General features: G+C 41.1%; 1 protein-coding gene across 1 annotated transcript; it reads left to right on the top strand.

Annotated features, from left to right (window-relative positions):
• The first annotated feature begins 9,488 nt into the window (after window positions 1-9,488).
• LOC140494005 (uncharacterized) lies at window positions 9,489-14,945 on the top strand. Its single transcript, XM_072592935.1, has 2 exons — window positions 9,489-9,598; window positions 12,911-14,945. Exon 2 carries the CDS (start codon window positions 13,125-13,127, stop codon window positions 14,814-14,816), a length of 1,692 nt encoding a protein of 563 aa, XP_072449036.1. The 5' UTR covers window positions 9,489-9,598; window positions 12,911-13,124; the 3' UTR covers window positions 14,817-14,945.
• Window positions 14,946-16,481: the final 1,536 nt, after the last annotated feature.

Genomic DNA, 16,481 nt, shown 5'->3' with positions numbered 1-16,481 from the left:
CCGAAGATAGAGCGATGACATTTAATGGACTATGATTGGATCAGTATTATAATTTGTGTGGATAATAGTTCCTTATGACCTGACAGTAGAGGGTTTAAAATGTCGAAAATTTCATTAATTTGTAGAATCTTTTTATTGAACAATTGATTAGGTCATAAACAAAGGAACCAAAGATTCACGATAATGATATGCTTTCTAGTTTTATAGACGCTGTCACTGAGGGGAGAAGTAGGATCTAATACATGGGGTTAAACATATCACTGTTAATTGGTGACCACAAGTCTCTCCCCTTTGCCTGTGTTATAATCTTCCACAGACAACACTAAACCAAATTCATCTTCTCTGTCAATGTTTCACAATAAATTTTCCAACAAGGAAATAATTCATACTACATCTCAGTTCTTCAGAAGCCGTCTGGAAGGAGGTATAGGGAAATAGTTTGTTCCTGAGACAGGGAGAAGGCAAGAAACAAGAGACAGACATAATCCAATTGTCTAACAGTTTACTAATGGTCTAATGGGTGGGCCTGCCTATCTTCATAGTTGTCTTCTTTCAATAATGTAATAAAACGGAGCCACTTAGCATCACATTTCATACCGAGAGGGAAAATGTAATGATGTGTGTTTGTCTGTCTGTGCTCTGCACTTGATATTTTCCCAAAGGAACCTCTTCCTTCAAGCCTGGAAACAATCGAGCCTACTCATAATCAGGTCAAATGACTTACAGCAAATTTACTAAGTAGATCAACTGTAACCAAATCGTATTAAAATGACCAGAAGTATGATCAGTTTCTTCATGAATTACTGTCAATGCTGGGATTCATACACTTAGAAAAAAGCACTTTCTTAAAAACAAAATAACAATATTAATTAAATTTGATCCAAAATTATTCTGTGAGATTTTTCATTATCAATAACACACAGGAGAATGTGATACTGTTAGCAGAGATTTAATATCATTTAAGTGAGTTATTAAAACATTTTCTTTCAATCTCTGCTGTCAAATCTTAACTCCTCTGCCTCCTGAACTGAAACAGAGCTACTGTCATCTTACGCTTTCCCATTTCCATTTTTCTGAAACTCTGATAAAATGCCCTCTTTTGCATTCCATAGCTAAACCATGAGGAATTATGTGGAGCGGTAAATTTTCACCTGACACTTACATGAAGATCCACCAAAAAGTGAAGCTTTGAGGAATGCACATTTTGGCCACTTTCTTATTGCCACAAATCCTGCCTCATGTGACACAGTATTCAGACAGATTCTGGGATAGTTATAGGACTCTTTTTTGTAATTCTCAGGTCCCAATGGTAGAGTCAGATACTGGTGCCACCAGCCCTTTTCCAATCATAAATCAGAAGAAATTCCTGATTGAGCACCAAGAATAAATGATAGTCAGATGGAGCACACTCGCCCATTCGTACACATACCAACTCATTTCGTTTTTAAGTGTCACTTTTGTTTCAATGCCTCAAGTGAAGAAGGTGCTCAGCTATGAAACTGAATTGGAGAAAACTGGGGCTGTTCTCCTTCAAGATGGTTGAAAGGAGGTTCGGTAGAGATGTTCAAAATCATGAGCAATTGGAGCAGTGCAGATAGGAACAGTCTATTCCCAACGGTGGAAAGACACTGATCTCAGGTGAGCAAGGAGCAGTGTTCCATCTGAATAAGGAAGACACAACATTTGACATATGTACCTTTGTCATAAGGCTCTCCAGCTGAAAGTCATGATTATTACAACAATGAACTCTCATGTGAAAACACTCCAGTAAGTAAGATGGCAGTGCTCTATGTAGAGTGCACACTTTCTCATCCAGGAATTATAGTGGAAGAGTACATGGAAAGTTTCCTTTGTTTTAGTCTTATTTTACATGCATTGAGGTGCTTTTTCATTTTTTGACATTTTCTCCCAAGTGTTCTTCTTCTGGAAAATCGCAGACAATGAGATGGTGCAGTAAAGATTTACAAGGATGATGCTAGAACCTGTGGTGATATTATGGTTTTAAGATGTGTATTTGTCCTGATTTGTTTTATGAAAAGAGGTTGAGACAGAGGTCCAAGCGGACTGCTTCAAGTCAATAAAATAAACAGTTTGTAAGGTCTTGCATTTTCTTTTAAAGTTGGAACAATCGAAGAACAGGTGGAGTCAAGCTTTCAGGCTTTCAGTGTGACTTTCAGTAGCTGTCGAGTTTGGAAACTGCAATAAATCTCTCCCTACTGCAACGAAATGCTTGTGTGCTCTCTCTTCCTTTCTCTCAGCGTTTCTCTCTTGATAGTCTTTCCTCCTGGACTTCAGGTACATGGTAGACAATCTATTTTGCTGAATTTGCCTTTGTTAAGGGTGTGTTGGAACAATTACACAGAGGGAGATGGTGGCTCAGTGGCAATTCTACTAATCTAGAGCGCCAAGCCATGATGTGGGCCAAGTAGGTTCAAATCTTGCCAGAGAAACTGGTGGAACTTAATTTCAATTGATAAATCCTTGAATTGAAAGCAAGTCATTGAAATTATTGTGGGCGGCACGGTGGCACAGTGGTTAGCACTGCTGCCTCACAGCGCCAGAGACCTGGGTTCAATTCCTGCCTCAGGCGACTGACTGTGTGGAGTTTGCACATTGTCCCTGTGTCTGCGTGGGTTTCCTCCCACAGTCCAAGGATGTGCAGGTTAGGTGAATTGGTCATGCTAAATTGCCCATAGTGTTAGGTAAGGGTACGGGTAGGTTGCGCTTCGGCGGGGCGGTGTGGACTTGTTGGGCCGAAGGGCCTGTTTCCACACTGTAAGTAATCTAATCTAATTAGTGTTTAGTAGTTAAATAATCTATTCTTCTGTTAAGTTTTCCAATAGGGTAAGATTATTCCAGTCCTTCTTTCTTTGTATTTTAAATATTAGTGTATGAATAAAGTTTGTTTGAACACCTTTATCACAGTTTGTCTTGATCTTCTGTGTGCTACTGGACTAAAGCTTACTTGCCTATAACTAAAAACAACGAGGTAAAAACAATGACTGCAGATGCTGGAAACCAGATTCTGGATTAGTGGTGCTGGAAGAGCACAGCAGTTCAGGCAGCATCCAAGGAGCTTCGAATACTTGGATGCTGCCTGAACTGCTATGCTCTTCCAGCACCACTAATCCAGAATATAACTAAAAACACCCATCTGAAACATTAAGTCAATAAACCTACTTTTAGCCTCATTGTGACCTTGACATGCTTCCTAAGGTAGAGGTGCTCAAAATTGGATCTTATATTCTAACTAAAGTTGAAACAATTATTTTAACAGAATGTTTAAAAAAAGCAAAGAGTAGACCAGTCAACATTTCAGTCTTGCCTTACACTCAATATGCTCACAGCTGAATGTCTGCCTCAACTCCACTTGCATATTATTCAATTCCATTAGACCTCAAATCCATCCATCTTGGTAGATGTTTGGATACTGAAGTCTCAGAGATTATTGGGAATAAAATCTCTGTTGTCTGTAAAAGCCCTATGTGTAATTAATTTTGGCAGTCTCAATCTAGCTTTCACCAAGCATTTGTGTGAAGTGTCAAAATATCCCTGTCTGACACTGGTTTGGTGCTCTTCCTAGGATTGGAGAGAAGCCAATGGTTGTTGGTGGTGTAGATATTACTTGCCCGGTCCATACCTGACCTGTAATTGTATGCTGTGACACTTGATTTGGAACTGAAAGTGTTCCGTTCCTCATTTGTGCTCACTTTCACTTCAATGAGCAGAACCAACTCCACTAAACTGCTCCCCTTTCCCTTGCTAAATTTTCTCACCTGATGTTGACATGATAAGCCCTGAAGAAGGGCTCATGCCCGAAACGTCGATTCTCCTGCTCCTTGGATGCTGCCTGACCTGCTGCACTTTTCCAGCAACACATTTTTCAGCCCTGAGCTCCAGCATCTGCAGTCCTCACTTTCTCCTCGATGATATTCCATCGCTGTCCACCATCCCCTTGCCTGCAATCAGCATTCTATTTCACAGTTTAGAATAACAATCTCAGTCAGGGAGGACTCAGTCTGACAGCTATGGGAAATGACAAGGAAAAGAAAAATCAAAGGAAAAGAGATTTTGTCCTTCCTAACTCAACCCCTGATGGAGCACACTTCATAAACATAATTAGCTTCTGCCAGAACATTCCTTTGACCTTCAAAGCTTTGGCTCCTGTTACCTCTTATGTTCAATGTTATTTGACCTGTTGCCTTTCAAATTACCTGAAGCCTGTTGGTAATCATCTCTTAAATTTGCCATGCAGCCAATTCAATTGGAAAATGATATCCAAATTGCTCCAATTTAGTTGTTCATTGGTTTTAATATGTTTAGCCCTGATTAGATCAGTTCCCGTCTCCCTCGCTCAGTTGTCAGATCACTTGTCTATCCTGTAAGGGGATGGGAGACTTAATACCTGCTAGGACTGGTCAGAATTATATTGCATACTTTTAAAAATTACAAATGTTAAAAGCCTTACTTAAATGTTAAGTCAATCCTCCAACTCACATCTCCCCACAAAATGGTTGGGATCCAGTTAGAATGAGTTCATTTTATCCAGGACCCTTCCTGTGTCAGAAAGAGTCACAGAGGTATCATGGTGCAGACGGAGATCATTCAGCCCATCGTGTCTGCTCTACTATCCTACCAGTGTTTGAACAGCCACCTGCATTGATGTATTGTCTTCAACCTAGTTAACTAATCCGAAACACATCACAGAAAGGATATAGGTTAGCAAGCACAGGGAGAGGGGGTAAACAGGTTAATGTGAGTGAGGACATGGTTAGGATATAGGTAAAAGCCATCATGATCCCAAAGGCTGCTCTCTCATTAGAGGGAGGGAGGGGGAGAGAGAGAGAGAGAGAGAGAGAGAGAAGGAACAGTTGATAAATACATCCTGAGGGTCACTGCACCTTAAGGAAGGAGGAATGTTGAGAAGGTAGGGTCTTTATAGTGACCTCAGCTACTATGGAAGTTGAATCTGCCCTATTGGCATCAGTCTGCATTGAAAACCAGTTGTCCGCTTAACTGAGCTAACTAATCCTCAAAGTGTGATTTGCAGGGTCCTGGATGAGCTAGAGTTTTCAGACACGTAGTTTAGTAACTTATTGAGGCAACCACATTAAGTTCAAAACTTCGTCAATTCACTATCATCAACTCTCAGTTAAAGCAAACACAAAAAAAAACCATTGATGAGCTGTTGATAAACTATGTGGCCCCTCATTGATGTCAGGTGTGTTGATGTTGCTGACTCTTTCTGAAACTAGCCTCAATCCACATCCTGTTTTTATACCTGTCTTCCACTGCAAATATACTAATCATTAACAGTCACAAAATGGAACAAATTCCTTTCTGAGCAAGGTCTTAATTTATCTGCTGTTGGAAAAGACGTTACCTCAGGGTGCTCTAAGAAAAGTTGCAAAAATCACATGAAAGATATTGACAAAGATGATCCAATTTAAATGTTCATCACATTGAAGGGTCCAACTGCTAGAATCAAAGTCAAATGAGGAAATAGTGGAAGATGTGTTGCTCAGTGCTTGGCATTTACAGCATAAAAAGTTGAGGAATGAGTTATAAAGTGAACTGTATCAGCACTTCCACATCTTGTCTAATCTGGTTAAGTGCCAATTTGGCCACTTCTATGTTTAAAATCGATTGTTGACTCTCTCTCTCTCTCTCTCTCTCTCCCCCTCTCCCGACCTACCTACCTACCTACCCAAGTTACCTTTCTAGTGGCTGTGGTGTCCCACGTTTTGCTTGTCTTATGAATTACTAAGTAATTTGTCAATTTCACTTTTGCCCAGTGATAGGAAAAGATTGGCATTGTCTGGTAATTTTGATGAGGAAGTCCATGCCTGGCATAGCCTATAGGAGCAAATTACTGCAGACGCTGGAATCTGTACTGAAAGCAAAAATGCTGGAGATCAGAGTGGGACAGGCAGCAACCATGGAGAGAGAGAAAGCTACCGTTTCGACTCTTCATCAGAGCCTTGCATAGCCTGCCCCCGTTGAGATTGGCACTGTAATCTGTAAGTACATTCAGATACATTTCTGGAGGAAGAAGTGACCCAAGGTTTTACAAGCAGTTAAGTATTTTCTGAAATACAGTTTCTCTTGTATCGTAATAAACGCAGCATTTAATTTACACACAGTAATCGTAACAATGTGGCAGTGACCAGATAATCTAGTTTAATGATGTTGCTTGAGTGGTTAGATATTAACAAGGATATCAAAGTTAACCTCGATGCTCTTATCTAAAATAATGCCAATGGATCTTTTATGTCTCCACCTGAGAGAGGACAAGGCCTTCATCTAACAATGCTCCAAGAGACCGTGTCCCAGAACATCCAACAGGGAAAATGGGGGACATCATGGTTAACAACAAAAATGGGGGACATTGTGGCTAACAATAGAAGTTGAGAATAGTAATAGATCAGAGGGGGAGTCTTTAAAAGTTTAGATTAGATTTGATTCGATTCCCTACAGTGTGGAAACAGGCCCTTCGGCCCAACAAGTCCACACCCACCCTCCGAAGAGTAACCGACGCAGACACATTTCCCTCTGACTAATGCACCTAACAACTATGGACAATTTAGCATGACCAATTCACCTGACCTGCACATCTTTGGACTGTGGGAGGAAACTGGAGCACCCGGAGCAAACCCACGCAGACACGGGGAGAATGTGCAAACTCCACACAGTCACCCAAGGCTGGAATCAAACCTGTGACCCTGGTGCTGTGAGGCAGCAGTGCTAATCACTGAGCCACCATGCTGCCCCACAAAACGGTTTTAAGTCTGAGGATTGGGAGAATTTTAGAGTTTAACAAAGAATGTCCAAGAAATTAATAGACAATAGAATATGAATGTAAGCTAGCAAGAAATATAAAAACAGGTTGTTAAAGCATCCATAGATATGTAAAAAAGAAGTAAAGATTATAAAAAACAAATAAAGCAAATTAAATGCAGAGATAGGAGAATTTGTAATAGGAAATAGAGAAATAGTAGAGAAGCTAAGCAAATGATTTGTGTCTGCCTTTATTGAGCAAGCCACAAAAGGTTTTCCTGACATTAATAAGATCCACAGTTAATGCAAGAATGTGAAACTGGAAGAAGTATTAGTTATAACAAGTAGTGTTGGAGAAATTAATTGGGCAGAAGGTTGTCAAATACCTAGGTCTCAATGTCCTTCATGATTTGGAGTTGAAAGAGATAGTTGTAGAGATAATACATGCATTGGTGATCATCTTTCATAACTCTATTAATTTTGCTATAGTGACTGTAGATGAAAATGTTGCAAGTTTAAGAAAGAAAGGAAAGAGCATACAAATAGTGGTTCATCTAAGGTCAAGAATAGTGAAAATATTAAAACATATTATAAAGGAGATGATTCCTGTAAACTTAGAAATTAATTATTGTTTGGACAGAGTCAACATTGATTTTTAACTGGGAAACTATGGTCGATAAACCTGGTAGAGTTTTCTGAGAGTGTTACTTGCTGACATGATAAGGATCAGCCATTGGGCACAGTGTATTTGGATTTTCAGAAAGTTTTTGATAAAGTCCCATACAGGAAGTTAGTAACCAAAATTACAGAGGTAAAAACAATGACTGCAGATGCTGGAAACCAGATTCTGGATTAGTGGTGCTGGAAGAGCACAGCAGTTCAGGCAGCATCCAAGTAGCTTCGAAATCAACGTTTTGGGCAAAAGCCCTTCATCAGGAATAATGAATGGCTTTTGCCTGAAACGTCGATTTCAAAGCCACTTGGATGCTGCCTGAACTGCTGTGCTCTTCCAGCATCACTAATCCAGAACCAAAATTATAGCACATGGAATTGAAGGTAATGGTAGAAAGATTGATTAACAGGCAAAAATCAGAGATCAAGAATAAATGGTTCATTCCTACTTTGAAAGTCTGCGACCAGTAGGGTCAATGCTTCGGCCCCAGTTGTTCACTATCTATATCAATAATTTGGATTTGGTGCCACCAATTGTATTATTTCCAAATTTGCAGATAATACAAAACTTGCAGAGAATGTGAGTTGTGGGGTAGATATAATAAGGCTTCAAGAGGATTTATACAGGCTGAGTAAATGGGCAAGAGAGTGTAGTGGTGGTAAGTAGAAGGAACAGAAGTCCATTGTCTTTCTTAAATAGTGAATGAACAATTGGAAAGGGATGCAAGAGTCCTTGTTCATCAGTGACTGAAAACTAGCATACAGGTATTGGAAGCGATTTGAAAAGCAAACAGTATGTTTGGATTTATCACGTAAGGATTTGAATATGGAACAAAGAAATCTTGCTTCAGTTATATAGAAGACTGGTGAGATTGCACCTGGAGTATTTTGAGAAGTTATGGTCTCTTTGCCTAAGGAAGGATTTAGTTGCCATAGAGGGAGGTTCACCACATTGATTCCTAGGCATGGTGGGATTGTCCTAGGATGAAAGATTGAAGAGAATGGACCCATTCTCTCTGAAGTTTAGGAGAATGAGAGATGATCTCATAGAAACTTAGAAAATCCTTAAATGTTAGACAGAGTAGATGCAGAAACGATGCTTTTCCTGGCTGTGGGGTCTAGAATTAAGGGACATAGTGTCAGAATAAAAGGCAAGGCTTTTAGGATTAAATTGAGGAAGAACTTCTTCACTCAGAGAATGAAAAATCCTTTGAATTCTCAATCCCTGTGGAAGCTCAGTCATGGAGCAAATTCACGCTGGAGATCAGTAGATTCTTAAATAAAAATTGCAAGTGCTGGGGAAACTGATCTAGTAGGATTTTTTTTAGATTACTTACAGCGTGGAAACAGGCCCTTCGGCCCAACAAGTCCACACCGACCTGCCGAAGCGCACCCACCCACACCCATTCCCCTACATTTACCCTGCACCTAACACTATGGGCAATTTAGCATAGCCAATTCACCTAACCTGCACATTTTTGGACTGTGGGAGGAAACCGGAGCACCCAGAGGAATCTGTAGAAAGAAACTGAGTTAACGTTTTGAATCTAGTATAACTCTTCTTTGGAAGTTCAGAACAGTTCCAATCAAGAGTCATACCAGACTTAAAATATTAATTCTATATATAGAGTTGTAGAGTCATACAGCTGTACAGCATGGAAACAGACCCTTCTGTCCAACTTGCTCATGCTGACTAACTATCCTAAATTAATCTTGTCTCATTTGTCAGCATTTGGCCCATATCCCTCTAATCTCTTCCTGTTCATGTGCCCACTCAGATACCTATCAAGTGTTGTAATTTTACCCACCTCCTCTGGCAGCTCATTTCATATATGCACCAGCCTGTGCATGAAAAAATTGCCCCTTTAAAATCTTTCCCTCTCACTTTAAACCTATGCCCTCTAGTTTTGGAGTTCCTCCACAGTTTTGGCTGCCGGACCTGCTGAGTTTCTCCAACACTTTCAGTTTTCATTTCAGATTTCCTGCATCTGCAGTAATTTGCTTTTGTTTGGCATGTTTCTCGTAACAATTGACATCAATGGATATGAGGATACCATGGGAATACGGCATCGAGGCAAATGATGAGCCATGATCTGGAATGGTGGAACATGCTCAAGGGGCTGAATGGCCTACTCCTCTTGTTCCAAAGGTGAAATGCTCCCTTATTAATGCTTTGTTGCGTCAATCTAATTTTTGTAGCTCAACTGCCTGAAATGGGATTTGAACCCACACTGTTTGTGCTCACAAGGTGACAGTGCAACACATTTAAACCACTAAAGTGAATGAAGCGAGCCACAACCCTTCATGGCTTCATGACTTTTGGACGTTGATGCTTGCCTACTAGAGGCACGGCCTTTTTTCAAAAATTAATTTGGCTTTTCCTGTTTCTAAGCAGCTTTGCATTTCAAAGTCTGGTCAATAATAAAGATACTTCTGTTCAAGTTCATTCACATCTTCTGTGAATACAGCCATGGGACTGAGTCAAAGGGAAAGGTGAGAGCTAAGCACAAACAGCAAGGAATGACAGAAGAAAAATAACATTTACTTCAAACTGTCTCTAATTCAAATTGACACTTCTAAAAAGGTCAAAAAATTATCATAATTTTCTCTCCTGACCTTTTTTAAGTGGAACAATTTAAGTAAACTGTGTGTTTATCCAATGTCATGATGATCTTTTTGAAGTTTAATGATGGCCATGAACTGCATTTGAAATTGCATGTGGAGTAGTTGATTGTTCATTCATCCTTTTCCCTCTGTGTCATTCAGGTTCAGAAAGAAGTGGATTTGAATGGATCCAAGATGCAGTTAACCTTCATTTATAGATTAGAGACCTACGCTATTTAACTAATTGTGCACAGACGCTCTCATGTCAATGCAAACAATTTCTTTTCAATCACAAGGCAGGATGCAGCAAGATCGACACATTTCCCCGTGTATCATTACGTTATCTCTGCTGCCAGTCAGAATGGCTGTAGTTATTCAAAGAAAGTTAGCCATTTTGGCTCCCAGGTTTTCTTTTTAATTTCCAATGCAGCTTTATTTTAAGAACTCTTGAGAATTTGTGTCACTACCTCTGTGCCACCTTACACTTAACAGCTGAGGAAGCAGGAGGTGTGTGTTTAAGAGGAACATATGACATAGTTCTGTTGTTCTCTCCCTCTAGTTGTTGTGGTTCTGTTCGCCGAGCTGGGAATTTGTCTTGCAAACGTTTTGTCCCCGGTCGAGGTGACATCCTCAGTGCTTGGGAGCCTCCTGTGAAGCGCTTCTGTGCTGTTTCCTCCGGTATTTATAGTGGCCTTTCTCTGCCGCTTCCGGTTGTCAGTTCGAGCTGACCGCTGTAGTGGTCGGTATATTGGGTTCAGGTTGATGTGTTTGTTGATAGAGTCTGTGGATGAGTGCCATGCCTCTAGGAATTCCCTGGCTGTTCTCTGTTTGGCTTGCCCTATAATGGTAGTGTTGTCCCAGTCAAATTCATGTTGCTTGTCGTCTGTGTGTGTGGCTACTAAGGATAGCTAGTCGTGTCATTTCGTGGCTAGTTGGTGTTCGTGTATACGGATCGTTAGCTGTCTTCCTGTTTGTCCGATGTAGTTTTTTCTGCAGTCCTTGCATGGGATTTTGTACACTACATTGGTTTTGCTCATGTTGGGTATCGGGTCCTTCGTTCTGGTGAGTTGTTGTCTGAGCGTGACTGTTGGTTTGTGTGCTGTTATGAGTCCTAGTGGTCGCAGTAGTCTGGCTGTCAGTTCAGAAATGCTCCTGATGTATGGTAGTGTGGCTAGTCCTTTGGATTGCGGCATGTCCTCGTTCCGTTGCCTCTCCCTTAGGCATCTGTTGATGAAATTGCGAGGGTATCCGTTTTTGGCGAATACTTTGTAAAGGTGTTCCTCTTCCTCTTTTTGTAGTTCTGGTGTGCTGCAGTGTGTTGTGGCCCTTTTGAATAGTGTCCTGATGCAACTTCGTTTGTGTGTGTTGGGGTGGTTGCTTTCATAGTTTAGGACTTGGTCTGTGTGTGTGGCTTTCCTGTAAATCTTTGTGGTGAATTCTCCGTTTGGTGTTCTCTGTACCATCACGTCTAGGAATGGAAGTTGGTTGTCCTTTTCTTCCTCTCTAGTGAATCGGATTCCTGTGAGTATGGTGTTGATGATCTGGTGTGTGTTCTCTATTTCTGTGTTTTTAATTATTACAAAGGTGTCATCCATGTATCTGACCAAGAGTTTGGGTTGAAGTTGTGGTAAGACTGTTTGTTCTAACCTCTGCATTACTGCTTCTGCTATGAGTCCAGAGATCGGTGAGCCCATGGGTGTTCCATTGATTTGTTCGTATATTTGATTATTGAATGTGAAGTGTGTTGTGAGGCACAAGTCCAGTAGTTTAAGTATGCCGTCTTTGTTGATAGGTTCGACGTCCTGTTGTCTGTTATGTCTGTCCAGCAGGTTGGCTATTGTTTCTTTGGCTAGTGTTTTGTCGATGGAGGTGAACAATGCCGTTACATCGAATGAGACCATAGTTTCTTCCTTGTCTATGTGTATATTTCTGATGATGTCCAAGAATTCCTGTGTCGATTGTATAGATTGTCTGGATCCGCTGATCAGGTGTTTCAGTTTCTGCTGTAGTTCTTTGGCCAGTTTGTGTGATGGTGTCCCTGGTAGTGATACTATGGGTCTGAGTGGGATGTCTGGTTTGTGCACTTTGGGTAGTCCATAGAATCTGGGGGTGTTGTTGCTTTCAGGTTTCATTCTTTGTAGGTCAGACCTGGTTATCTGTTCGTTTTTTTGTAGATTCCTCAGTGTGTTGTTTATCCAATTGGTGAGCTGTGCGGTGGGGTCAAACTCCCTCATTTGATAGGTGTTGGTATCTGCAAGTAGTTGTTGTGCTTTTTGCATGTACTCTGCTTTGTCCAGGATGACCGTCATTCTGCCTTTGTCTGCTGGTAGTATAATTATGTTCTTATTGTTTGTTAGTGATTTTAGTGCTTCCCTCTCCTTGGTGTTGAGGTTATGTGTTTGTTTTATTTTGTTATCAGCGGTACAATACTTTGTCTCACAGTGTCTCTTCTGTCAGTCCATTGTTCCTGAGTGTGCATTCTTGTGCTGCTAGGAAGTCTGCTGTCTTGGCGTCCCTGTGGTTGTAGTTGAGTCCCTTGGCCAGTATTGTTCTTTCCGTGTCTGTGAGCTGTCTGTGGGAGAGGTTTTTAACCCAGGTGTGTTGTGGTGTCCTCTTCTTTGTGTGTTAGTTTGGCCATTTTTTCTTTTAGTTCCGTTTTTTTGCGGTGTGTGTGGTCCTGTTCTGTCCTATGGTGACGGCCTGTTCTATGGTCCGGGTCAATTCCTGATTGGTGGTTTTTGAAATTAACGATTTTTGGTGCGCAATTTCTTGTCTGTATTTGTGTAGTCTGTTGTGAGCGTCTGTAATCATTACCTGGATCATCCTGAATCCGTTCTGTCTGGTTGTGTCGCCACAGGGACGCCAAGACAGCAGACTTCCTAGCAGCACTAGAATGCACACTCAGGAACAATTGACTGACAGAAGAGACACAACAAACTGTGAGACAAAGTATCGTACTGCTGATAACAAGAAAAAAACAAACACATAACCTCAACACCAAGGAGAGGGAAGCACTAAAATCACTAACAAACAATAAGAACATAATTATACTACCAGCAGACAAAGGCAGAATGACGGTCATCCTGGACAAAGCAGAGTACATGCAAAAAGCACAACAACTACTTGCAGATACCAACACCTACCAAAAGAGGGAGTTTGACCCCACCCCACAGCTCACCAATTGGATAAACAACACACTGAGGAATCTACAAAAAAACGGACAGATAACCAGGTCTGACCTACAAAGAATGAAGCCTGAAAGCAACAACACCCCCAGATTCTATGGACTATCCAAAGTGCACAAACCAGACATCCCACTCAGACCCATAGTATCACTACCAGGGACACCATCACACAAACTGGCCAAAGAACTACAGCAGAAACTGAAACACCTGATCAGCGGATCCAGACAATCTATACAATCGACACAGGAATTCTTGGACATCATCAGAAATATACACATAGACAAGGAAGAAACTATGGTCTCATTCTATGTAACGGCACTGTTCACCTCCATCGACAAAACACTAGCCAAAGAAATAATAGCCAACCTGCTGGACAGACATAACAGACAACAGGACGTCGAACCTATCAACAAAGACGGCATACTTAAACTACTGGACTTGTGCCTCACAACACACTTCACATTCAATAATCAAATATACGAACAAATCAACGGAACACCCATGGGCTCACCGATCTCTGGACTCATAGCAGAAGCAGTAATGCAGAGGTTAGAACAAACAGTCTTACCACAACTTCAACCCAAACTCTTGGTCAGATACATGGATGACACCTTTGTAATAATTAAAAACACAGAAATAGAGAACACACACCAGATCATCAACACCATACTCACAGGAATCCGATTCACTAGAGAGGAAGAAAAGGACAACCAACTCCCATTCCTAGACGTGATGGTACAGAGAACACCGAACGGAGAATTCACCACAAAGGTTTACAGGAAAGCCACACACACAGACCAAGTCCTAAACTATGAAAGCAACCACCCCAACACACATAAACGAAGTTGCATCAGGACACTATTCAAAAGGGCCACAACACACTGCAGCACACCAGAACTACAAAAAGAGGAAGAGGAACACCTATACAAAGTATTCGCCAAAAACGGATACCCTCGCAATTTCATCAACAGATGCCTAAGGGAGAGGCAACGGAACGAGGACTTGCCACAACCCAAAGGACTAGCCACACTACCATACATCAGGAGCATTTCTGAACTGACAGCCAGACTACTGCGACCACTAGGACTCATAACAGCACACAAACCAACAGCCACTCTCAGACAACAACTCACCAGAACAAAGGACCCGATACCCAGCATGAGCAAAACCAATGTAGTGTACAAAATCCCATGCAAGGACTGCAGAAAAAACTACATCGGACAAACAGGAAGACAGTTAACGATCTGTATACACGAACACCAACTAGCCACGAAACGACACGACCAGCTATCCTTAGTAGCCACACACACAGACCACAAGCAACATGAATTTGACTGGGACAACACTACCATTATAGGGCAAGCCAAACAGAGAACAGCCAGGGAATTCCTAGAGGCATGGCACTCATCCACAGACTCTATCAACAAACACATCGACCTGGACCCAATATACCGGCCACTACAGCGGACAGCTCGAACTGACAACCGGAAGCAGCAGAGACAGGCCACTATAAATACCGGAGAAAACAGCACAGAAGCGCTTCACAGGAGGCTCCCAAGCACTGAGGATGTCACCTAGACAGGGGACGAAACGTTTGCAAGACAAATTCCCAGCTCGGCGAACAGAACCATAACAACAAGCACCCGAGCTACAAATCTTCTTCTACCAAACTTTGTCTCCCTCTAGTTGCTGGCTATAGAGAAATGCCCACCTTGCTGAGCATTGATAATGAATGGATTTGATATCATTTAACCCTGTATTTTGGCGCATCATTGAATTTAATACTCATCCAACTTACTCTGCAGTTAAATTTAGGAATAGTTCTAAGCTGTCATAAAGACACCCTGGCCTTCATTTGAAAATACAGGTAACCCTTTTTATGTTAGCTTAATCATACAACATCAGTTTTTTATATGTTTATTGCATTGCTATTAAAGTGCAGTTGGACATCCTCAGGTCAAGAAAGGTGCTATAGAAATGCAAGTTCTTTCTTTCATATCCTTACAATTCTGAAACAAAAGCCAAGTTAGTTGCACCACCTTGTAATTCAAATTATTCAGCCCAGAAGGAGGCCATTTAGCCCATCATATTTGCACCTGCTGTCTGAAAGCATAATTCCATACTTTTTTCTGGAGTAAAACACTGCAGCAAAATCAACTTATACTATTGTTCATCCCATATCAGGAATACTAGCCCACAATTTCTCCTGCTTTCCAGACCAAGGTACATGACTAAACCTGGTGTTTCTCGGAGACATCTCCATCACCACTACCCTCCAATTTTACCCTGTTTTGTCTCCTTCAGTTTTGTGACTCTTGTTCTCTTCATTGCAGCCATCACCAAAACCGCTCTCTTTGTTAAACATGGCTCAGTTCCTTGGCTTTGATTCAGCAAGGCTGTGTCATCAAGTCCGACTGTAGAGATGCAAGTATCCTGGCTGATACTCGCATGCACTACTGAACAGGTGTCATGCAGTTGGAGGTGCTGTCTTTCATTTGAGACATTAACACATCCGTCTTCTTGGTTAGATGTTCAAAAAAATCCAATGTCACTGTTTTAAAGAACTGATATGTTCTCTCCTAATGTCGTGGTCAATGGTAGTACCCCTTCAAAAAATCAGAGTGTCTGTTCATCTATCATACATTGCTGAGTATCAGAGCTTGGTAAGTGCATATTGGCTGCAGGATTTCATATAATATAAAAACACTTCAAAAGTATTAGTACTAAAGTGCTATGGGATGTCCTCAGGTTAAGAAAGGTGCGATAGAAATGCAAGTTCTTTCTTTCATATCCTTAATAACAAAGGCTAATTTAGTTGAACAACTTTGTAATTGAAATTGTTCATCCCAGAAAGAGGCCGTTCAGCCCATTGTGTTTGCACCAGCTCTCTGAAAGCGTCATTCCCTTCGCATCATTCTCTTGCCTTTTCCCCTTTAACCTTGCACATTCTACCTTTTTAGATAATAATTTCATTTCATTTCGAAAGCCTCAATTGATACTAACTCCATGATATACTCAGACAGCCCATTCTAGGCCCAAACTATTTGCTGCATGAAAATGTTTTCTCTCATGTTGCTTTTGAATTTTTTTTCCAGTTACTTTAAATCTGTGTTCTCTCATCATCCATTCTTCAGGAATGAGGATTGTTTTTCCTGTCTATTCTGTTTTGCTCCCTCACGATACTATGTGTCTCCATTCCATTGACTGAAGTGACCCTTTCCTGAAACATTCTTGTAAATTTCT

Source organism: Chiloscyllium punctatum, chromosome 23 (genome assembly GCF_047496795.1).
Source record: "Chiloscyllium punctatum isolate Juve2018m chromosome 23, sChiPun1.3, whole genome shotgun sequence".
Taxonomy (NCBI): Eukaryota; Metazoa; Chordata; class Chondrichthyes; order Orectolobiformes; family Hemiscylliidae; genus Chiloscyllium; species Chiloscyllium punctatum.
Note: the sequence above shows the minus strand (reverse complement) of the source record. Positions and strands in the feature narration are given on the sequence as shown.